This window comes from Pan paniscus, chromosome 13 (genome assembly GCF_029289425.2).
Source record: "Pan paniscus chromosome 13, NHGRI_mPanPan1-v2.0_pri, whole genome shotgun sequence".
In the NCBI taxonomy this organism is placed as follows: Eukaryota; Metazoa; Chordata; class Mammalia; order Primates; family Hominidae; genus Pan; species Pan paniscus.
In genome coordinates, this window is record NC_073262.2 from 48,096,101 (window position 1) to 48,121,187 (window position 25,087).

Sequence of the window (25,087 nt, forward strand, 5' to 3'; positions counted from 1 at the left end):
GGTGGCCTTGCTGCTGCTGGACTCTCAGAACGATCATCCTCCATCACACCAATCAAGTGATCTTTAGAAGATGCAAAAGTTGCCCGTGTCATGCCTCCCACAGCTAAGAATGTGCCATATCTTTATGACACTCAAGGATCTTCAGCATCATAGCCTGCCCACCTTTTCAGCCCACCTTGTATCTTACCTCTTCCCCCCAGGGTACACTGAATATCATGCAGTTCCTGAAACACCCCATGTTCTCTTTTACCTCAGTGTGTCTGTACTTGATCTGATATGAATTTGGAGCACACACACAAGCACGTGTGTTAGCATACGTGCATGCATGTACACACACACAGGCACAGACATCCTCACATGCAGAGGCTGCAATTTTCAACCTCAGCATTTATCCCTGTTTTTATGTGTTACAGTGTGTGTCTCTCCCACACCTGTGAGAAATTTGAGAGCTGGATAGTGACTTACTCATACTAGTCAGGGCTCAGGACATGCTTGCTGAGTAAATGGATGGATGAGTGGACAGATGAATGGGATGAGTGGATGGATGAGTCGGTAGGTGGAAGGGTGGGCTGATGGACGGGTGGATAGGTAAATGGATGGATGGGTTGGTGGATGGATAGGTAGATGGATGAATAGATGGATGGATTAGTGAATGAATAGGTGGATGTATGGGTAGTTGGATGGATGCGTAAGTGGATGGATGGATCCACTGATGGGTTGATGGATGGATAGATTGGTGGATGGATGGATGGATGAGTCGATTAGTGGTTGAATGAGTGGGTGAATGGGTGGGTGGGTGGATAGATGGATGGTGGATGGATTAATGGTTGGATTGGGTAAGTGAATGGGTGGATAGATTGGTGGGTGAATAGGTGAATGAACAAACAGATGAATGGATTGATGGATGGATGGATGGATGGATGGATGGATGGATGGACCTACCCAGGAAAGCAGGTGAGGCATTGCCCCTTACAGGAAGCACTGGTGTGCTTAAAATTTTCTGCCCCTTGGGAATGGGATGACTTCTTAGTCCAGTTCCTTTTGTCAAGCCCTGAGGCAGGTCAGTGTGGCTGAGCTTACGGGGATCAGTGTCCTACCTAATCTCAGGGACCAGAATGAGGGTGACCTTCACCTGAGAAGAGAAGGGTAAACTGCTAGTTCTCAAAGCCCTCCTCAAAGCTGCTGTGGGTCTGAAGCCACACCACTAACATTTCTGTGGTGCCACTGAACTGGAGTATGGGTAGAGTGGGTAAGAATATGCTGAAAGGCAAGTGGGGAGGTGGAGGTGCAGGGAAGATCAAAGCATTGCTGGACCAGGACAGGGCTGGAGTGGGCAAGCAGCTGAGTGCCAGGTTGTGTGCAGGGCACTTTCCACAGGTTCTCTCATTTGAGCCCCACAGCAACCCTGTGCTGTCCATGGAGACATCCCACTTCACAGATCAGGAACCAGGGGTCCAAGAAGCAAAACTAACATTGAGACTCTGGCCTATGGGATACCAGCCCGGAAGGGGCACTGACAAAGCTTTGCCCTCCAAAGGGGTCTGAGTGTTCTTTGGGCAGAAAGGGCATCTGGGGCTGGGTGAGGGATGAGTAAGACTTGGAAGTTCTCCTATGCCACCAGCTGATTGCCTATTCCCTGCTCCCCAGAGCTGAGAGTACCTGGCATGGAAGCCATCACTCAAGAAGAACACAGGTTGGAAGGGCCACCACCCAAAGGAGGCAAAGTCACCAGAGTCTAGATCCGGGCCGAACACCCTGAATTCGGGGCTAGCCCAGGCTGGTCAGTGGGCCCCAGTTGGACCCCAGAAAGGTCACTATAAATGGTCAGCCTTGGGGAGAGGGCCTGCCAGGGTCCAAGGATTCACAGGCTGAGTTGTCCTGGTATCATTACAAGAGCAGCACTTACTGGGCATTCACCGGGCCAACAGCTCCACATACAATGCCCCTTCCATTGCACAATAAGCCCGTGAGGCACATATGATTATTTCCCATACTCATCCATATTTGGAAAAACTGAGCCTTGGCATTAGTGGTGACAGGGCTGTGGCAGAGCCTGTGCACCCATCCACCAGGCCAGACAAGGCCCTGGGCAGGAGGAGAGGAAAAGAAAGGGGAACTGCTCCCAGCAGAGCCTCGTTCTATGCTGTCAGGCTGTGCTTCACCCAAGTTATTTCATTTTCCCCGACTTGTCTCTCAGAGAGTTGAGGCCACTTGAGGCTAGGTAACTTCCCAATGTCCCCCAACCGAAGGGTCTGATCTCATCCCAGCATGCGGCTGCTCACCCAGGATGGGAGCCTGAGGAAGGAGGGGGCCCCTGGGCAGCACAGTGGGCCCACCCAGGAGGCCCGCTGCTGTGTGTGGCCTCAGAGATGACCCTGCCTGCCCATGCACTGTGGTAAAGGGTAAACTGGTGCCACCATTTGTAGAAGACAATTTGATAACATCTATCAAAAATTTAAACACCTTTTGTCTACCCAATCCCACTATTAGCAACATACCCTGCAAATATACTTGTAAAAGTTCATCAAGGTAGATGTACAGGCATTGATGGTAATAGCAAAAAATGGAAACAAACAAAAACTCAACAAACCACCAATTGTCCAACAACAGAGGTCTGCTGGATTCAGGTTCAACCTTTGGGTAGGATACCACACAGCTCTTTAAAAAGCATGGTTAGGGCCGGGCGCGGTGGCTCACACCTGTAATCCCAGCACTTTGGGAGGTCGAGGCGGGCGGATCATGAGGTCAGGAGATCGAGACCATCCTGGCTAACACAGTGAAACCCCATCTCTACTAAAAATACAAAAAAATTAGCCAGACGTGGCCGGGCGCGGTGTCTCATGCCTGTAATCCCAGCACTTTGGGAGGCTGAGGCGGGTGGATCACGAGGTCAGGAGATCGAGACCATCCTGGCTAATACGGTGAAACCCCGTCTCTACTAAAAATACAAAAAATTAGCCAGACTCGGTAGCAGGCGCCTGTAGTCCCAGCTACTCGGGAGGCTGAGGCAGGAGAATGGCGTGAACCCAGGAGGCGGAGCTTGCAGTGAGCCGAGATAGCGCCACTGCACTCCAGCCTGGGCGAAAGAACGAGACTCCACCTCAAAAAAAAAAAATTAGCCAGACGTGGTGGCACACGCCTGTAATCCCAGCTACTTGGAAGGCTGAGGCAGGAGAATCACTTGAACCTGGGAGGCAGAGGTTGCAGCAAGCCAAGATCGTGCCATTGCACTCCAGCCTGGGTGACAGAGTGAGACTCCGTCTCAAAAAAAGAAAAAGTGTAGTTAGGTTGAACTATATGAAAGTGTCCTTTTTCTAAGTGAAGAAGGTCACATATTGGCAGTTTCAAATGATTCAATCTAATATATGTGTTGATATATGAGTATGTAATAAAAATAATATATGTTTTATAGTATAATGTTATTTTTATTTAAAAATATAGGAGATATTAGTTGGACATGGTGGTGCGCACCTGTGGTCCCAGCTACTTGAGAGGCTGAGGTGGGAGGATCACTTGAGTCTGGGAGTTCGAGGCTGTAGTGAGCTATGATTGCATCACTGCACTTCAGCCTGGGTGACAGAGCAAGACTCCATCACTAAAATATTGTAATTAAAAATAAAGGCCGGGCGCGGTGGCTCTAGCCTGTAATCCCAGCACTTTGGGAGGCCGAGGCAGGCAGATCACAAGGTCAGGAGAGGCAGGCAGATCACGAGGTCAGGAGATCCAGACCATCCTGGCTAACACGGTGAAACCCTGTCTCTACTAAAAAACAAAAAAAATTAGCCGGGTGTGGTGGCAGGTGCCTGTAGTCCCAGCTACTTGGGAGGATGAGGCAGGAGAATGGCGTGAACCCGGGAGGCGGAGCTTGCAGTGAGCCAAGATCGCGCCACTGCACTCCAGCCTGGGCGACAGAGCGAGACTCGGTCTCAAAAAAAAATAAATAAATAAATAAAAAAATATATATATATATATATGGAGAGAGAGAGAGAAACAGAGAGAGAGAGGATATATATATACATATATAGAGAAAGAGAGTGATGGAGAGAAATACTCTGGGGAGGTAATTATATTGAACTGTTAACTGTAATTTATTGGGGTGGAGAGTGGAAGGAGGGAAGAGACTTTTACTTCACACATGGCTCCTTTCTGTCCTGTCTGGCTTTTCCTTTGTGGGGAAAAGAAAGAGAGATCAGACTGTTACTGTGTCTATGTAGAAAGAAGTAGACATAAGAGACTCCATTTTGTTCTGTACTAAGAAAAATTCTCCTACCTTGAGATGCTGTTAATCTGTAACCCTAGCCCCAACCCTGTGCTCGCAGAAACATGTGCTGTGTTGACTCAAGGTTTAATGGATTTACGGCTGTGCAGGATGTGCTTTGTTAAAAAAAAAAGTGCTTGAAGGCCGTATGCCTGTTAAAAGTCACCACCATTCTCTAATCTCAAGTACCCAGGGACACAATACACTGTGGAAGTCAGCAGAGACCTCTGCCTAGGAAAGCCAGGTACTATCCAAGATTTCTCCCCATGTGATAGCCTGAGATATGGCCTCGTGGGAAGGGAAAGACCTGATCATCCCCCAGCCCGACACCCGTAAAGGGTCTGTGCTGAGGAGGATTAGTAAAAGAGGAACGCCTCTTTGCAGTTGAGATAAGAGGAAGGCATCTGTCTCCTGCTCGTCCCTGGGAATAGAATGTCTTGGTGTAAAACACGATTGTATGTTCTATTTACTGAGATAGGAGAAAACCGCCTTAGGGCTGGAGGTGAGACATGCTAGCAGCAATACTGCACTTTAACTCACTGAGATGTTTGTGTACGTGCACATTAAAGCACAGCACCTTTTCTTAAACTTATTTATGACACAGAGATCTTTGTTCACATGTTTTCCTGCTGACCTTCTCCCCATTATTACCCTATTGTCCTGCCACATCCCCTTCTCCGAGATGGTGATAGAGATAATGATCAATAAATACTGAGGGAACTCAGAGACCAGTGCCGGTGTGGGTCCTCCGTATGCTGAGCACCGGTCCCCTGGGCCCACTTTTCTTTCTCTATTCTTTGTCTCTGTGTCTCTTTCTTTTCTCAGTCTCTCATTCCACCTGACGAGAAGCACCCACAGGTGTGGAGGGGCTGGCCACCCCTTCATCATTATCCATAGTATGCATTTGTTACTTATTTTACTGTCAACAGGGGTTGTCTGGGATATCTGAGCTTCCATCCCCGCCCAGACAGTGATGACCATCTGCACAGCCTCACTGCCAAGCTCAGTGGGGAGCCAGCCATGGGAGGGCCCAACAGAAAGGGCCCCCACACAGCTGCCAGGGAGCAACAGGAAGAGCTGAAAGTGGCGGCAGCCCCACTCTCAGTGGTGCTGGGGTTGTCGGTGCACACCAGAGAAAAAGGGTCCTGAGTCTAGATTTCAAGTTCCCTCCATTGCCCTGCTCCAGCCTGTCTCCACAGCCCAGGGCTCCCCATGAAGAAGGGTATGCCCCTCTTCTGGAAGGGAGTCTAACACCCACAGGACAGCTCAGCATTCAGGGTAATGTCCAAGAGATACCCTTCCCATGAATAGCATGTGACTGACAGTGCCGGAGATATATGTCCCTGCGAGATGTTCTCTGGCCTAGAGATGCAGTGCTCCTGGATCACCATGAGGGCTCCCTCCTCTTCTGCCCAGGCAAGCCCAGGGTAAGAATGAGAAGTTACAGTCCTCCATCCTGTCTTCTCCCAGTGGGCACAGGGCCCAGCCACCCCACTGCCAAAAATCCTACAACATGCAACAATTTGGCTAGAGAAATCCAGCTTCCTTAGGAGGCAGTCAGCGACGGCAAGGCAGCCCCGGGGAAGAGACCCTGCTCTTGGAGAGCCTGGTGCAGCCCCTCCTGGGGAAGTCAGCGAAGAACCTCTTCTAGGAGAATCTCTCCTCCCAGAAGGGCTCTGCTCCCTGTCAGAGGGGAAATATGGGGCTGGGGATTTGACAAAGACCCTGCCTATCCTCTGCAACATCACAAGATGAGCAAATTTGACCAAGTTTATCCCTCCCCACCATGTACACACACTTGACACACACAACTAGGTTCAGGTGCCATATGGCTCCCGTGTAGGTATGGGCAAGTGTCGGCCTATTTAGCTTCTAGTCCAGCCTGCAGTTTTAGACCTGGTTCAACTGTTTCCTTCAGACTCATTGATGCTATTCCCCTCAATCAGAACTGAAGTCTGACACCCTCTGCTACCAGTGGATCCTGTACAGCACTTTGTAATGACGTTCACTGCTTTGCACTAAAATGCTTGGTTTACACTTATTCAGAGGCAGTTCATCCTAAGCTGCACTTTTATGCTATGCTGTCGGTCTATCTGGAGACAGCATAGGAGAGACAGCCCTCGAGATGCCTCCTTCACTGTGGAGACAGCATCAAGAAGATGACATTCACTGTGGGGACAGCCCTGGAGAAGCCCCCATCACTGTGGAGACAGCCCTGGAGATGCCCCCTTCACCATGGAGACAGCCACAGAGATGCCTCCTTCACCATGGAGATGGCTCAGAGAAGCTCCCTTCACTGTGGAGACAGCCCAGCAGACGCTCCCTTCACTGTAGAGACAGCCCAGCAGACGCTCCCTTCACTGTGGAGAGACAGCCTGGAGATGATGTCATTCACAGTAGAGAGAGATATCCCACATTATAGATATGAACAATGAAAATCCCTCCGTCATTTTAGAGCTAGCACCTGAGAAAACTTCCTAAGCTGTAGAGATAGCCTGTGAGAAACCCCCTTTCCTATACAGAGATAACTCTTGAGAAATTATTCTTCATTAGAGAGACAGCCCTTGAAACACCGTCCTTCATGTAGACGTAGCTCCACAGAAGCCCCTGTTCACTGTATCAGTGCCTTTTCAAAAACTCTCCCTCATTTTAGAGGTAGGCCATGAGAAACTTTCCTCTACTGTAGAGATAGCCTTTGAAAACCCTCATTCATTTGTGGGATGGTCCTTGAGAAATCCTGCTTTATTCTAGAGCTATCCCTTGAGAAGCCCCACTTCATGAGATAGAGCAAAAGCCCATTGGATGCCCCCCTTCATTCTAGAAAAAGCCCTTGAGGAACACTTTTTCACCACTGGTGGGAATGTAGACTAGCACAACCACTATGGAAAACAGTAGGGATATTCCTTAAAGAACTACAATTAAACCTACCGTTAGATCCAGCAATCCCACTGCTGGGTATCTACCCAAAGGAAGATAAGTCATATGAAAAAGACACTTGTGGCTGGGCGTGGTGGCTCACGCCTGTAATCCCAACACTTTGGGAGGCCAAGGCGGGTGGATCACCTGAGGTCAGGAGTTCGAGACCAGCCTGGCCAACATGGTGAAACCCCATCTCTACTAAAAATACAAAAATTAGTTGGGTGTGGTGGCGTGGAGCACTCTGGGCCCACGTAATTTATTACAGGACTTTGTCCCTGGGCTTCAGGCACTTCCACTCCCACACGCCTCCCTCAGCCCCAGCTGGCAGAGCCTCATGATATCTGCTCTTTAACCCAGGCCCCTTCTGCAGAGCAGCGATGCATGCTGCCCGGAGGCCACCAGGGTTTGCAGTCTGTGCACCTGCTCTGGCCACCAGCCAGATCCCATGGTGACAGTCAGCTGACCATCCAGGGGGCTCAGCATCTTCCCAGGTGCTGCATGGCAGGAGCTCTGCCCCCAAGCACCCCAAGCTCTAATTGAGGGTGGTAGTATAATATGAAATACAGTATATTTGGTCCTTGTTCCCGGTTGGTGTCACAGAACTCCTAAAACCCTTAGAATTTCCAAAGTGATTGTCGGGCGCGGTGGCTCACGCCTGTATCCCAGCATTTTGGGAGGCTGAGGCAGGCGGATCACAAGGTCAGGAGATCAAGGTGGATCAGGAGTGTAATCCTAGCTACTCGGGAGGCTGAGACAGGAGAATCATTTGAATCCGGGAGGCGGAGATTGCAGTGAGCCGAGATCACGCCTTTGCACTCCAACCTGGGTGACCGGGCGAGACTCCATCTCAAAAAAATAAAAATAAAACCAGAAAAAGACACTTGCACATGCATGTTTATAAGAGCACAATCCGGGAGACGGGGTTTCGCTGTGTTGGCCGGGCTGGTCTCCAGCTCCTAACCGCGAGTGATCCGCCAGCCTCGGCCTCCCGAGGTGCCGGGATTGCAGACGGAGTCTGGTTCAGTCAGTGCTCAATGGCGCCCAGGCTGAAGTGCAGTGGCGTGATCTCGGCTCGCTACAACCTCCACCTCCCAGCCGCCTGCCTTGGCCTCCCAAAGTGCTGAGATTGCAGCCTCTGCCCGGCCGCCACCCCATCTGGGAAGTGAGGAGCCTCTCTGCCTGGCCCCCCATCGTCTGGGATGTGAGGAGCCCCTCTGCCTGGCTGCCCAGTCTGGAAAGTGAGGAGCGTCTCTGCCCAGCCGCCATCCCATCTGGGAAGTGAGGAGCGCCTCTTCCCGGCCGCCATCACATCTAGGAAGTGAGGAGCGTCTCTGCCCGGCCACCCATCGTCTGGGATGTGGGGAGCGCCTCTGCCCCGCTGCCCCGTCTGGGATGTGAGGAGCGCCTCTGCCCGGCCGCCACCCCGTCTGGGAGGTGAGGAGCGTCTCTGCCCGGCCGCCCCGTCTGAGAAGTGAGGAGACCCTCCGCCCGGCAGCCGCCCCATATGAGAAGTGAGGAGCCTCTCCGCCCGGCAGCCACCCCGTCTGAGAAGTGAGGAGCCTCTCTGCCCGGCAGCCACCCCGTCTGGGAAGTGAGGAGCGTCTCCGCCCGGCAGCCACCCCGTCCGGGAGGGAGGTGGGGGGGGTCAGCCCCCCGTCAGGCCAGCCGCCCCGTCCGGGAGGGAGGTGGGGGGGGTCAGCCCCCCACCCGGCCAGCCGCCCCGTCCGGGAGGTGAGGGGCGCCTCTGCCCGGCCGCCCCTACTGGGAGGTGAGGAGCCCCTCTGCCCGGCCACCACCCCGTCTGGGAGGTGTACCCAACAGCTCATTGAGAACGGGCCAGGATGACAATGGCGGCTTTGTCGAATAGAAAGGGGGGAAAGGTGGGGAAAAGATTGAGAAATCGGATGGTTGCCGTGTCTGTGTAGAAAGAAGTAGACATGGGAGACTTTTCATTTTGTTCTGTACTAAGAAAAATTCTTCTGCCTTGGGATCCTGTTGATCTGTGACCTTACCCCCAACCCTGTGCTCTCTGAAACATGTGCTGTGTCCACTCAGGGTTAAATGGATTAAGGGCGGTGCAAGATGTGCTTTGTTAAACAGATGCTTGAAGGCAGCATGCTCATTCGAGTCATCGCCACTCCCTAATCTCAAGTACCCAGGGACACAAAAGCTGCGGAAGGCCGCAGGGTCCTCTGCCTAGGAAAACCAGAGACCTTTGTTCACTTGTTTATCTGCTGACCTTCCCTCCCCTATTGTCCTATGACCCTGCCAAATCCCCCTCTGTGAGAAACACCCAAGAATGATCAATAAAAAAAATAAATTAATTAATTTAAAAAAAAAAAAAAGAGCACAATCCACAATTGCAAAGATATGGAACCAACCTAAGTGTCCATCAACTTATGAGTGGATAAAGAAAATGTGGTATACGTACACCATGGAATACTACTCAGCCATAAAAGGCAATGAAATAATGTCTTGGGCAGCTACTTGGATGGAGCTGGAGGCCATTATTCTAAGTGAAGTAACTCAGGAATGGAAAACCAAATATCGTATGTTCTCACTTATAAATGGGAGCTAAGCTATGAGGCTGCAAAGGCGTAAGAACGATACAATGGACTTTGGGGACTTTCGGGGGAAGGCTGGAGCTGGGTGAGCAACAAACGACTACACATTGGGTGCAGTGTACACTGCTGTGGTGATAGATGCAAAAAAACTCACAAATCACCACTAAAGAACTTATCCATGTAACCAAAAAACACCTGTACCTTAAAAACTATTGAGTTTTTTTTAAAAAAGAAATAGCCATCAAGGAAGTCCTTACTCATTCCTTTTTATGATAGTCCTTGAGAAGCCCCCTTCATGTAGAGACAGCCCGTGAGGTGCCCTCCCTCATGTAGAGATAGTCCTTGAGAAATCTTCCTTCCTTTTCTACAAATAGCTCTTTAAAAACTCTCCTGAATTTCCTGTTATAGCCAATGTCGTTTTCTCCCTTTTTATCCCCTTCATGACATTGCAACAGGAAAGCTGGTCTTCCCCTTGGAAACTAGCTTGTGCCTAACTTGAGAACATTAGTAATCTTTACTGCATAGTTTTGCACATGACTATCTGGAAGTTCAGAACAAATTTTGTGTCTATGCCTAGCAAATATATGGGATTTTCTGATGTACATTTTGTTTACTAACATTTTCCCAGCTGCAGTGTATTTTCCTACCTTCATTTCTCCTACGTCCCAGATTCTTATTTTATTTTTGATTCTGTTGTATTATAGGTATACTGTAAGCTGCCTCATATCACTCTGTTTTGTTTAGTATTTGAATAAGGCAGGCAAGGGATGAAAGAGAAATTGACAGATACATATACTTGTGCATGAACCACTGCACTGTGGTTCCTTTTCATACCCTCAGGACTCTGTCCCCAGCCCCCAGAACAGAGTAGGAGCTCAGACGGACACTGTGCTGAAAGTTTTCCAGCACCTGCTCATTAGTTTGATCTGTAAAACAACCCTGCAAGGTAAGTGATGCTACTCCATTTGATAGATGAGGGAACTGAGGCTTAAGGCCCCACATTTGGTAGGTGACTGAGTCAAGATTTCTGCAGGGCCTGGTGCGGTGGCTCACGCGTGTAATCCCAGCACTTTGGGAGGCTGAGGAAGGTGGATCACGTGAGGTCAGGATTTCAAGACCAGCCTGGTCAACATGGTGAAACCCCATCTCTACAAAAATACAAAAATTAGCCGGGCGTGGTGGTGTGCGCCTGTAATCCCAGCTACTCGGGAGGCTGAGCGGGAAGAATTGCTTGAACCTGGGAGGTGGAGGTTGCAGTGAGCCGAGATCATGCCATTGCCCTCTAGCCTGGGCAACAGAGCCAGACTCCATCTCAAAAAAAAAAAAAAAAGAGAAACAAGATTTGAATCTGCAAATGTTTGGCTCCAAAGTGTTTGCTTATTCCACTTCACCTCTCTCTTAACCTGATGAGCAAGACCCTCTAGGTTGCACTGTCCGATATGGTAGCCACTAGCCACATGTGGCTATTTAAATTTAAATTAGCTGAATTAAAAATTCAGACCCTCAGTTGCACTAGCCACACTTCAAGTGCTCAACAGCCACTTGTGGCTAGTGGCTACTGTTTTGGACAGTGCAGAAGAGAACATTTCTATCATCATGGAACGTTCTAGAGCATATCTTACCACTCCCCTCAACCGTATTTCATCCCTGCCAGGCGCCAACAGTGCCCAAGCCTTACTGGTACTTCCTTTGCTCTGTATCTTTGCAGATACCACTTCCTCCACCTGGAACATCCCCCGTTCCCCACCCTCATCCTCACACCATCCTCCCCTCACAGCCTGCTGCATCCCTTCCCACCCCTACCTGTCCTCAGCCCCAGGACCGCCTCCTCTGACCACTCAATGCCGGAGGTCTGTGCCTCTGGTGTACATGGGTCACTTTTCCTTCACAGCCTCGCCTCCCAAGCTGGCAGTGAAGGAACACACTACACACTGCTGGAAAGGCAGACAACAGAGTCTACAATGACACTGGATTTGAAAACTTGACTTCATCCTGAGCTCGTCTTCTGCCGCTAGCTACTCCATTCATTCATTCAGCACGTGCCAAGTGTCCATTCTCTGCTGAGGCCTGGGCATGTGCAGGAGATGGAAAAACCCCAAAGAAACCCAGCCCAGGCTCTCGAGGAGCTCATAGTCCAGCGGCCTTGGTCAAATCCTTCCTTCTCCTCCTCCTCCTCCTCCTCTTCTTCTTCCTCCTCCTCCTATTCCTTCTTCTTATTCTTCTGTAGAGATGGAGTCTCCCCATGTTGTGGGCTCAAGCAATCCTCCCACCTCGGCCTCCCAAAGTGCTGGGATTACAGGCATGAGCCACCACCATGCCCAGCCTCCTTTACCCTTCTTCATCTCTTCTGTGAAAAATGTGCTAAGATTCTGGCTCTTCCTCCCTGAACAGCTTGTTATGTGGACCAAGAATGGGCACACAAACATCATTTAAATACATGTGTTAAGTAAAATGTATGGAGGCCATTGGTTTTGTCTGAGCTCCTACACAAGGCCAACAGACCAGACCAAAATGGAGTCACTCATGCTGAAGTTCCACACCACCAGGCCCAAACAAAGATTATCTGACCTTCCAAGAATCAGGAGAGAGACAATAGCTGGAGCCCCAGACAGGCCAGTTTCAGCGGGCATGATAAGGAAGTTCCCTCAGCTCTAGCCTTTACAAGGAAAATAAATTGAAATGACTAATCCCCTTTTGTTTTCTGTTTCTCTCAGCCCCATTCTGTCTATAAAGCCAAACTCCTCTGCTAGGCTCATCAGATCATTCATTGTAGTCTATAAATGGGGTGTTGCCCAATTCTAGAATTGCAAATAAAAGCCAATTAAGATCTTTAAGATAAATTTTTTATAATTTTGTCTTTTGACATATGTAAAACAAGAAGCAATATCAACACATATAGGTCATCCCTGTGGTGCCGCCTCTCCACAGAGCCCCGTGCTAGAGCTGTGGATGCAGCAGGCCCCAAGACAGCCGCCTGGGGAGGATTCTCTTAGAGGTGGCATCTGAGGACAGATGTAGGGCCCCCAGCAGGTCCAGGGAGATGGGGTGGGCTGATGAGCTGAGTGGTTCCTAACAATGATTCACTGAGGGTGTGTGTGAATCTCCGAACTAAAATCCTAAACAAAGTGCAGGGGTCTGATAAATTAGAGCAAAATTCAAGTCCAGGGTTACAAAGTGGAGCCTGAAGGGGAGGCCTCGTCATGGAGAATTTGGGCGATCTGGATTGGGGGCCCCACACCCACCAGCTGTCTGACCTGGGCCAGCTCTCACAATCTCTGTGTCTCAAGTTTCGTCCTCTGTGAAATGGGGATGGGACACACACCACCTGGACAGCTCAAGGGGGACAGCCCATGTGAGCCCCGGTGCGGTCCCTCTCCTCAGCCACCTCTTCCCCCACCACCTCCCACCACACCCCAGACCTGTCCTGCCTCTCCCTAGGGTCCTAGCCTTCCAGAGGTGACTAAAGTCAATTGCCCAAGGTACATGGGTAAGGCGGATAAGCCTGGGCTTTGGAGTCGAATCAGGCTCTGCTTCTTCCTGTGGGCACCTTCACTTCCATGGTCCTCAGTCTCTGTGTCCATAAAATGGAGGCAATTCCACCACTGTGTTGCGAGGACGCAGTGGGATGTCACACACGGCACAGCTGACCTCTGGCAGGGGCTCATGATGGGACCCAGGCTATCCATGATGTCCCATAATTCCACAGTGAGGCCCTCTAGCTGTGAGGAGGCTTCAGGGTGGGAGCAGCCTTGGCACCTGCCGTTCCCCTCCTGCAGGGCGTTTGCCCTTCTACAGCAGAGGGCTAGACAGCTTCTCCCCCTCCTCCTCCTCCTCAGCCCCCCAGGTGCTGCCCTTCAGCCTGACGGACTGAGTCCCCTGCTGCGGTTTCTGGTTTCCAGGCTCCTGAAGGGCTTCTCCACTCTCTATCCCTCAGACCTGTTCCATCTTATTTCCAGGGGACCTGCCTCCTGCCCAGCGACCCTCTTCAGAGAGGTGACCCCCTACTCCCCGCTGGCAGACACGACCCCGGCACGCCCTTACCTTGTCAGGATGGGGGTCTGGCTGACTCCCCTTCCCCTCCACCCTGGGCACCCTGAAAGAGCCAGGAAAGGAGGCAGTGTTGGGACTCCGGGTGTGTCAGGGAGTAAGGGACAGAGGAAGAAGAGGTAGGGCTCCAAGAGGAAATGACCGGGAGCACTCTGGGCCCACGTAATTTATTACAGGACTTTGTCCCTGGGCTTCAGGCACTTCCACTCCCACACGCCTCCCTCAGCCCCAGCTGGCAGAGCCTCATGATATCTGCTCTTTAACCCAGGCCCCTTCTGCAGAGCAGCGATGCATGCTGCCCGGAGGCCACCAGGGTTTGCAGTCTGTGCACCTGCTCTGGCCACCAGCCAGATCCCATGGTGACAGTCAGCTGACCATCCAGGGGGCTCAGCATCTTCCCAGGTGCTGCATGGCAGGAGCTCTGCCCCCAAGCACCCCAAGCTCTAATTGAGGGTGGTAGTATAATATGAAATACAGTATATTTGGTCCTTGTTCCCGGTTGGTGTCACAGAACTCCTAAAACCCTTAGAAATTCCAAAGTGATTGTCGGGCGCGGTGGCTCACGCCTGTATCCCAGCATTTTGGGAGGCTGAGGCAGGCGGATCACAAGGTCAGGAGATCAAGACCATCCTGGCTAACACGGTGAAACCCTGTCTCTACTAAAAATACAAAAAAAAAAAAAAATTAGCTGGGCGTGGTGGCGGGCGCCTGTAGTCCCAGCTGGAGGTTGAGGAAGGAGAATGGCGTGAACCGGGGAGGTGGAGCTTGCAGTGAGCCAAGATCGGGCCACTGCACTCCAGCCTGGGTGACAGAGCGAGACTCCGTCTCAAAAAAACAAACAAACAAACAAAAAATTTCCCAAGTGATCATCTCATAATGAGTCCGTTTGATAACACCTGAAGTTATGCTGAGGAGGTGACCATGTGGGGGCCCTACCTAGCCTCAGCATGGGGTCAGTCACCAGAAAGACCTAGTGAATAGAGGGTTGGAACTTTCAGCCCCGCCTACTGACCTCTGGGAAGGTAAAACTCTTGAACAAGATTTGACGAGCTTCCACACATCTGAGGTCCCTGGGGGGTGGCATGCGGGAGAGGGCATGGAAGCTCCATGCCCTTCCCACACAACTCACCTGTGCGTGTTTATTCGGCTGCTCATCTGTAAACCTTTGTAAAATCTTTTCCCACGAACTGGTCAATGTGAGTGCCGTCCTGAGTTCTGTGAGCTGTGCTAGCAAATCCAACCTGAGGAGTGGGGCATGGGAACCCCGATTTATAGCCAATTTGTCAGAAGTATAGGTGGCAACCTAGGACTTGAGACTGCATTTGAAGTGGGGCAGTTTTGTGGGACTGAGCCCTTAACCTGTGGGATCTGTGACTCCAGGTTGACAGTGTCTGATTGAATTGAATTATAGGACATCCAGACGGAGTCTGCTGGAGAACTGCTTGGACACCTGGTCAAGAGAGTGTTCTGTGTTGAGTGTGAAAGGAGCATACACCTGGGGCATGTCTGGGGCCATCAGAAAGCCTTAGAGACAAAGGCCATCAGACAACAAGGTTCCCAGGAGGGTACCTGGCAACAAATTGGGCAGGCTCGGGCTGGCACTTGATCATGGGGGATTTGGGCTTGAGGCAAATACAGACTGTTTAGAAGGGAAGTGCATCTGGCAGTGGGCCCTGGGAGGGGTCAGACTGGAGGGGCCAGGCAGTCCCTGGAAGTGAGCATGAGGGCGAGGGGAGCTCATTTATGCAAGGCTTTGAAGGCGGGTGGATAATAGGGGCAGGGAGTTACCTGCTCAGCCACAGGCCTTGTGTTGGGTAAAAAAGGGGTCTTGGTCATCCTTACAGTTGGCCCAACTAGAGCCAATCAGATTCCTTTCTTTTCCTTGGACTTGGAGGGACTTGGGAACTGCAGGCAGAAATGTGGGAATGAGCCATCGTCTTTTAGAACTGAGGTCAAGGCAGGGTGGCAACCCTGAACATGGACCTTTCATGGGGACACAGATCAAGTGGTGGTGGGAGAGAAAAGGAGAGGTGGACAAGCTGCAGAGGTGGAGACCCAGTGGCTCCAGAGACAGGAGGAGACCCCCGATGCCTCAGGGTTTCCTGTGCCTCCTGTGGGTGGGCTCCATGGAGTCCCCAGTTTCCGTCTATTTAATGTTCTCTTTGTTGACATGGCTTGAAGGAGTTTCTGTATCTTAAAACCAAATGGCCGATGCCAAAGACAGGGAACCGAGCTGGGAGATCCCTTGAAGGACCGCTTGGAGGGAGCTGCATGTTCCGAGTCTTTCAGGCGGCCCCCGTCCCACCTGTTCCCCCTAGAACAGCCCCCCAAGTTCTGCCCTTGCTCTGACTAGCCTCCTGCTCCCTAAAATCTCGTTCAGTTTCTGGGTCCACACTCAGCCTTTTTGAGCTTCATGCTGCACATGGTTTCTCGGGTTTAGAAAGATACCATTTAGCTCCTCTAGGGCTGACACTGCTGCTCCTGGCAGCTCCCAGAGATGGTGAACCCCTTGCTCCGGGGCTGAGACTGAGTCCTCTTCGGACCTTTTCTACTGCCCTCATGTAAGAAAATATTGGGACAGAAAATCTGTGTGGACCAAAACAATCTGTAAGATGTTCCCATCCAGTTCTCACCTTATGCAAAATTTGACAGAAACACATTGTAGATACTGACCTGCTATTCTCTGTCTCTCTCTATTTTATGTTACACATTATATCACAAGAACTTTCTGACACTGTACCAAACTTTTACCATTGGTCTTTAGAAACAGCGTGACAGTATGTCACACAAGTGCCCCATCATTTGTATACCCATCCTCCCTGGATGGACCCTGGGAGGTACCCAATCCTTTGCTGTCACACACAGTACTGCAATGAACATATCTGTGCTCTCAGCGTTGTTTGCATTTTGTCATTATGGAAGATTCCAGTGGGATCTTTGGAAGAAGATCTTCCACTATGGAAGAACAGTGGGCATGAATTTTTGGTTGCTAATGTTTCTCAAGTGGCATGCCAAGTCCTCCCTCCCAGTCAAAACTGCGCCTATGATTGCAAGGACCTGGTCTGATTGCTGTGTGAGTTGGTGCAAAGGGGGACACCCTGAGGCATGGTTCTCCTGGAGCCTCAGGCTTTCCATAGCCAAGGGACCCCCAAGCCCTGGAAATCAAGAAGATGAGTTGGGGAAAGGCAGGGCAGGCTCTTCCTGGTAACACGGGTGACCAGGCTTGGCTGTCTCCCAGCCCAGTGCTACTTCCACAATTAGCGTAGTGCTCATTTCCCAAGACGCGAATATTCAGCTAACCTTGAAAAACATGTTTGTGAGCTGAGCTGAAATGCGCCCATGGACAACCTATGGTTCATTCCATTCCTGTCAGTGACCAAGCCCATTATAGCGTCATCACAGCGACTGACACAGAGCAAGCTTTTCGCTTCAGCTCTACCAGCATATCATAGAGCTAACTGAAGTCACTTGCTTATGGTGGCCCTAATATTCCCATCTAGGCTACAGCAGCCAAATTATCCATTAACCCTATGAAACAGCAAGGTTGGCAGCATAGACCTCTGTGACTGAACTACTCTTTAGAACATTTTTGAATTCTCAGTCTCAGAAAGAGCTAGCATGTGATAAGGATTTTCTCTGTGCTGGGCTCTTTGCTTGTACCATCTCACTCAACCCTCATCAAACCTCAACAAATGAGGGGCGCTTCTCCTCATTTCATAGCAAGGAATTTAAAGTCAAAGAGGTTACGAAACTTGCTTAGGCCACACAACCAAAAGTGGCAGAGGTGCGGTTTGAATTAGGGTGCACCTGACCCCATGGCCTGGGCTTATTGGGATGTATTATACCACGCCAACCCTCAGACAAACCAGACTTCCTCCTTCCTCACCCCAGTGATGCATGAGACATCCTATCTTCAGAGATTTAAAAAAAAAAAAAGGTGTTTCCCCAACTTGCTGGTCCTAGCCCAGGGTTTGAAAGGCCTTGCCCATTTTGTTGCCTTGGTTTCTGAGATGTTGGGGCAAGGGAATATCCGGGAAGAGAAGCAACGCTTAAATGCTTCCCTGGAAACACAGTTGTGCACAGAACAAGACAGTAGATCACAGGGCACATTCTGTCCTGTAGTTCAGGGTTTCTCAGTCTTGGCATTATTAGCGTTTTGGAGTAGATTATTCTTTGTTGGGGAATGAGAAGCGTTGTCCTGTGTACTGCAGAACATTTAGCAGCAGCCATTGGTTATGTCCCCACCCCTAGTGGTGACAAATCAAAATGTCTTCAGATATTATTGCCAAATGTCTCTGGGGGACAAAGTCCCAGTTGGGAACCAATATATAGTTCACAGGCCCAGGTGCCATTGGAGGCTGGGAGAAAGAGGAGGCCAACAAAGACCAGAACGAATGTCCTCCCGGAAGAGGTGACCCTGATCCTTGGGCTCCTTCAATGGCAGGAAGATATGGCTCAGAGGGAGGGTGCATGGAAGATGAGTGCTTCCTGGAGGATCTTGGTTCTGACATGCCAAGGAGATGACTGTGTCATCAGGCAAACTCAAGTACTTCATCCTCCTGGAACAGCAGCTTCAAGATAGCTGCTCCTAGACTGGGAAGGTCTTGGATCCAAAGTCCTGACGGGCCAGCTAGGCATCCACAGTCTCAGCCCAGGAGGAAAGGACTCATTTCTGGTGGTGCTTTTGTCACCATAAGCCCTCTGAGGAAACTACCCAGAGATTTGTCCAAGGCAGCAAGAGGGGGAAAGTAGGGGCACAAAATGAAAAGGTCACCTCCTCCTCTCTAGAGGGCTTTGGGCAATCCAGTGGATAAATCTGTCTTAGGCCCTGGCATTTAAACCTAGGTCACTGGCCATAAACATGGGACCTCTGTCCCATGACCAGGGTTAATGGCATATCCTGATGACTAATCTTATTGCCTTGGGGAGATTGAGATACTGACAAGGAAAAGCAAAACTTGCTTACTTGTCAACTCAATAAACTAAATAAATGATGTTAATGATGCTAATTATGATGATAGTAATACTTTGCCTAGCTCTTGGAGACAGTGATACTTTGCCTAGCTCTTAGGCTCATTGCTAAGAACTTTATTTCTGGGAAAAGAAGTACTGGGGTGGATTTCTTACCCTTGCCTGGAATGCTGCATGTCCACCAAGATCACTTTCCTTTTCCTCTTGGTCCCACAGTGGACATACTCTTCCCTGCCTCACTCACAATTAGAAGGGGCCATGGAATGAGGGTAAGTGATATGCTCCAACTCCAGGCTAGACCCATTAAAACATCCTGCACCTTTCTACACACTCTCTTCTCCCATCTGCTGGTGGCATGCAGAGCATCCAGTAGGGGCTTCTGAGGCCCTGGGAAATGGTGGAGCCACAATATGGTAAGAGCCTGGATCCCTGAATGACTGCTAGGAGCAGAGTGCAACCTCCACCTCACCACTGACCCCACTGCCCATTGACAAGAGGAAGAAACAAACTATTATCAAGTCAAGCCACTGAAATTTGTTGATGTTGTTATAACAACATAACTACATGGTAGATTGTTAGCTTACCATGATTGAAACATTATCTTTCCATCCAAATCGGCCTTTGTCCTTCAAATATCACCTCAAGCACCCTCCCTCAAGGAAGCCAACCTGATTGTCCACTCTAGCCTCACCCTCCTTTTAATTCCCATGGTACTTGTTACCCACATCACACAATTCACCTCTTAGCATTTTCTTTTTTCAAAGCCATACTTCCTAATGAATTGTAAGCTTCTCAAGGTAGGAATCACGTGTTAGTTTTCTGTATCTTCACAATGCCTAATAATAGTGATAATAGCTAACATATATATTGCTAATCTTAAATAGTAAGATGCATAAAATATGATTACACATAGAGTTTATTTGAGTGTGTGGATAGCCACCCAGGAGACCTCAACTCCAAACGAATGGGTTCAGCATTCCAAAGTGAAGAAGTTAAGGTTTTACTTATACAGAGACAGACAGAAAAATTTTAGCAGGATTATAACATTTTCCATACAAGACAGTGCATATGTTACAGTGATTTGATTGGTTACAGATTGCTGCATCCCAAGGAAGATGACATTACTACTCTGTAGAAGGGGCAGTGATCTGAGGGGGTTTTATCTCTGGCACCACTTAGTCTCAATTATTTATAGGTGGAAAAAAGGCAGAAGTTGCAGCTGCATGCCATGTGACTCAGGCTGCATAGTCACATTCCTCTCAAGACTCAGAACAATTTAAGTTCCAACAGCTTTAAGTTTGAATTATTTGGCTGGGTGCAGTGGTTCACGTCTGTAATCCTAGCACTTTGGGAGACCGAGGTGGGTGGATCACCTGAGGCCAGGAGTTCAAGACCAGCCTGGCCAACATGGTGAAACCCCATTTCTACTAAAAATACAAAAAATAGCCAGGCGTGGTGGTGCACACCTGTAGTCCCAGCTACTAGGGAGGCTGAAGCACGAGAATTGCTTGAACCCAAGAGGCGAAGGTTGCAGCGAACCAAGATTGTGCCACTGCACTCCAGCCTGGGTGACAGAGTGAGATCCCATTTCAAAAAAAAAAAAAAAGTTTGAATTATTTAATTTCACAATATTCTGTCCCAGGAATCATTATATAATATATATATTTATATCATGTATAATATTATACAAGTAATATATATAACATATTATACATTATAATTATATATGTGCATTTAGCTTCATGACAACTCTGTGACATAAATGGTACTGTTATCCCCAACTTATAGATGAGGACGTTGAAGCACAGAGAGGTTCAGCAACTTGCTCAAGGTCACGCAGCTAGTAAGTTTCATTTGTGTCTTCCCTGGTAGGGCTTGCTAGTGGCTCAAGCACAAGAAGCTGGGTCAGACTTAGAGACCTGGCTTCTCTGACGTAGAAAAAAGCTAAGAGTACTTGAAACCTGATTCAACCCTCTCATTTGATACATGTGGAAACTGAGGCTCATAGAAGGCTGGTAGCTTGTCCCAGCTTACTAAGTACAATAAGCCCAGCGATAGGCCCACAGCCTAGGGCTCTAAGCCCCCAGTCTACAGCTCTGATGGTGCCAGGCTATTTATATTATGTGGCCTCTTGCTCCCTGACATGTTCAGCAGATGGCAGTGTCTTCAGAGTGTCTCCAAATAAATCTTACATTCACTTAGGGAATGCAGCGTCTCTGGGTTATCTGTTAAGGGAGGAAGCATTGTGGACTGCTGCAAGTTTGCCTCTCCATTCTTCTGTCATTAGCACCCTTGGTGTGGGAAACAGCCTATCTTCTGGGTGCCTCCCTACCACCGCCATGGGCCAACTGCACTGGGGTGGGGTGTGATGGGTAAGGAGATGGCAGTCCTGAAAATGTAAGGCAGCCAAGACTCAGAAAGACACATCTGTGCCACTACAGAATTTCTCTACCAGGATTCAGGAGGGACAGCCAGCTGGTAGGAAGGAGCTCTGGGAACTCTCCGTAAGCTGTGTTTACACTGACAACCACACTGCTTTAACTAAGGCTCTGTATTCATTTGAAAGACTTGTCCTGTCTCACTAAATTGTTGGCTTTCTGAGTACAAAAATTAGATCTGATGCTTCTTTGCAGGCTTCTAGAGCTAAGAACATTGTTGTGTGTCCAGAGTGTTTCTATCCATTCTCCAAACCACCAGTACAGTTAGTTTTAACGCTAAAATTCAGTAATTCTCATCCGGCAATTGCATTGTTTATAACCCAACCACTTTCCTGACTGTTGGACTTACATCTCTGGTGAAACTAAAAGGTTCTCTTCCATTGAACCTCTTCCTGGAATTTTGATCTATTAATCCTACTCCATTTACACAGGTGTACTCTCACCTTCTCTTTAGAAGAGGGCTTAGAGCCTTGATATCTTCTATCAAGTGATTTGGTTTCGGGCATTGCTAATTCTTTGTTCTTTTGATTCTCAAGACTGCCTGAGAAGATGTCATTCCCACAGCTGAAAAGAAGGAATTTGGATTCAATGCTGTTTCCACCACTTCGGAAAGGAATATCCATGAACTCTCTTGCAGGAAAATGGGAATTTCCAGAAAGAAACCACTTCTCCCCTTTCTTCTCTTCCCACGTCCTCTTCAGGAGCCTATAATTGGGCTCTGCCAGCATACTCTGACTGGCTAACGAAGGGTCAGATATCTGCAGTAGTAACAAAAGGCTCTTTTTCTACATGTCTACACCTCCTGGGGAGTCTTTGCTTAAACCTCTACTGGCCCTCCTCCGATCCAAAGGCAAGAATGTTCCCCTCTCTGTCCAAGACTAAAATGAACAAGTAAGGAAATGGATTTTACTCAGCCTATTGCAATAGGGAGAGCACTCCAGATATGATCAGTGTCTTGGCAGCGTAGTTTTGACTTTTATAGGGAGGAAGGTGGGATGATTGACAGTTGGGATTGTTTTGCAATCAGAAGTTTCAGTCAGGTGAACAGGAAATATTCTCTGTGTCTAACAAGTTGGGGGGAGGAGAGTTCTAATCTCAACTAATCACTCGATATCATCAGCGGGAATTTGGAAGGTCTGTTTGGCTTTATTAACAGGCTCAGAATAAAGGGGAAAGGTCTCTGGCCTTGTCACAGGCAAACAAGGGGGTCATCTGCACGCGTTTTATCTGAGTCACATGGAGACGGGTGGTTCTTTACAGTGTGCCGTTCCAGAAACACAAATAGATGAGGGGGTTTCTTAATCACCGCTGTTTTCCAGGAACACAGGGCTCAGGTAAAGTTCAACTTCACCTTCCTCCGGTGTTTCATCAGGGGAACCCTTCTGGAAGCAAAGACGTGTACTTCTTACTGTTGGCTAAATGGCTTCTTAACAAGGAAATTAAATCGTTGTTTAGAATGAAAGAGAGGAAGACGCCGGGAGAGGAGGCGCTGTGGATCGCGCCAGTTAGTAACGCATCACAGCTCGCGGGCGTCATACTACAAGTCCCAGTGAGCAACGCCCGCTTTCTTGCCTACTGCGGGCGGGAACCAGGCGCCTCTGGGCCTGACGGGAAAGACAGTGGTTTGGCTGAATGACGGAAAAGTCATTTGAGCAGGTCTTCATTTTTCGGAAGAGTATCTCAAAAGCTCTTCAAACAAGGCACGGACACAGAATCTAGGAAATGATAAAGAATCAATGATAACGTTATTACCACGGGGGTCAGACCAGGATCCACCCGAGGAAGGTATTTAACTAAAGCCCCACTTCCAGCTCAATTTTCCCAGGAGTCTCCTTTCCGGCCGTGCCTGGCGTCATTGCTGTTGCGTCTTCTCATTGGCCGGTTGACGGGTTGCGGCGCCTGCGCGCTGCATTCCTTTGAGGGTCGTGGGCAGACGCCATTTTGGCCCCAGCGGTGCTTCTAGGAAGTAAAGCGCCGGCTCGCATGCCTGCCCGCCCGCCAGCCTGCCGGGTACGGCCTTTTCCGCCGGGGCTTCCAGGTCAAAGAATTCGCCTTTGCCGCTACCGCTTTCTTACCCTCCGCACCCGTTAAGTTCTCCGGTCGGGCGGGAGTCTCTGAACACTTAGCCGCGCCATCCGGGGTCACACCGCCTGGAAGGAGGTGACGGGGGCGGCGCGGGGCGCGGACACTCCCCGCTGAGAGTCCGCCTGCCATGGACTCGGAATATTACAGCGGCGACCAGTCAGGTGGGGCAGGGACCTGGGGGACCGGGCTGGGAGGCGGAGCAGTTACTCGGCGGGGCTTGGCCTGGCACCCCGCGGGTGGGGGCAAGGAGGCCCCCGAGACCTTCCCTCCCGCGACCCGGCCCGAGGAGGGCAAGAGCCCTCTGACCAGCTGCAAACGTCGAAGCTAGAACGTTGGAGAGGGGATTCTGGTGGGAAAGCTTTCTTCTGAATCGGCGAAGGTTTTTGCTGAAATTGGGAAGTCACTTTCATATGTTAAGCTCCTATTGTGTGCAAAGTGCTAGGGAAGGAGAGGTGTCTTCTGTTAAGAGAGTTTTCAGTAGTTGAGTAGTTGGAGAATCCAAGGGGCGATGGGGCGGGGGATCCTTCCTAGACTTTTCACTGCTAGTTAGGAGTGGTTTAATCTTGCCTGCAACACCGAACGTAAGTGCAGGACCCATGTTTCAGTTGCATGCATAGAGTAAGGAATGCGCTTCTGGCACTTACTGGTGGTTTTTGTGCCTTTCCTCCACCTTGAGATCGTTCCTTTTCCTCCTCACCGAAGTTTGGTCTCCTTTCTTTACTGTTTGTTTATTCTGTAAACTGTTACTGGGGCCCACTCTGCTGGCACGGTGCTTGGCACCTGAGATTAAGGATAACTGAGGCAGAACCTGGTGTGGGAAACACGTCGCATTTGCTTTCCCTTTGTGTGCTAGTCCTATTGGGGCGTTCTGTTACAAAAGTTCTTAAATACACCATAAATAAATACACCCTCTATGTACCCACAAAAATTGAAAACTAAAAAGAAAACTTGAGTGCTTAAATAATTGTTTAAGCGTTAAGCCCTTTACTGTTTTGAGTTCATTGCTTTTCATTACGTAGGACAGTGAATTCTAATGACTGCAAAGGGTTTTCCAGGCATGCACTGCTTAAAAACACTTTCCTAAGCTAGGTGCGGTGGCTTATGCCTGTAATCCCAGCACTTTGGGAGGCGTAGGCGGCCGATGGCTTGAGCCCAGGAGTTCGAGACCAGCCTGGGCAACATAGTGAGACCAACACCACCCCCACCCTCCATGCCCGTACCCCACCCCCCTACGCCCCTACCCCACCCCCCCTACTTCGTCTCTACAAAAAATGCAAAAATTAGCCGAGTGTGGTGGCGTACACCTGTAGTCCCAGTTACTCAGGAGGCTGAAGTGGGAGGATCCTTTGAGCCCTGAGCCCGGGAGGCAGAGGTTGCAGTGAGCCGAAGTTGCACCACTGCACTCCAGCCTTGGCGACAGAGCAAGACTCTGTCTCAAAAAAAAAAAAAAAAAAAACACTTTCCTGATACTTTCAGAATAGTTTTTTTTCCATTCATTTGTGTTTTTAAGTTACTTTTTAAAAAGTAGACCGAGCACGGTGGCTCACGCCTGTAATCCCAGCACTTTGGGAGGCCGAGGTGGGCGGATCACCTGAGGTCAGGAGTTTGAGACCAGCCTGGCTAACGTGGTGAAGCCCATCTCTACTAAAAATACAAAAAATTAGCCAGGCGTGGTGGCGGGCGCCTGTAATCCCAGCTACTCAGGAGGCTGAGGCAGGAGAATCACTTGTTGAACCCGGGGTGGGGGGGGGGGTGGAGGTTGCAGTGAGCTGAGATCACGCCATTGCACTCCAGCCTGAGCAAAA

General features: G+C 49.7%; 2 protein-coding genes across 19 annotated transcripts in view; one reads left to right on the plus strand and one right to left on the minus strand.

The window, feature by feature from the left end:
• Window positions 1-15,187, minus strand: part of MYO7B (myosin VIIB) — a 105,329-nt gene extending 90,142 nt beyond the window's left edge. For both annotated transcript variants that reach the window (XM_055108564.2, XM_008953605.4), the window contains exon 1: window positions 13,783-15,187. The gene's annotated coding sequence lies outside the window, so the exon portion shown is untranslated. The remainder of the gene's footprint in view (window positions 1-13,782) is intronic.
• A 7,532-nt stretch (window positions 15,188-22,719) lies between these two features.
• Window positions 22,720-25,087, plus strand: part of IWS1 (interacts with SUPT6H, CTD assembly factor 1) — a 102,688-nt gene continuing 100,320 nt past the window's right edge. For 10 of the 17 annotated variants that reach the window (XR_010109384.1, XR_010109381.1, XR_008624500.2 and 7 more), the window contains exon 1: window positions 22,734-22,982. Coding sequence is in view for 7 of the 17 variants with exons in the window: in XM_008953620.5 (XP_008951868.2) it covers window positions 22,934-22,982 (49 nt within the window). In the remaining 10 variants the exon portion in view is untranslated. Of the gene's footprint in view, window positions 23,444-25,087 lie in introns of all 17 variants that reach the window. The other 7 variants (XR_010109385.1, XR_010109386.1, XM_003828260.7 and 4 more) reach the window with 2 other exon arrangements.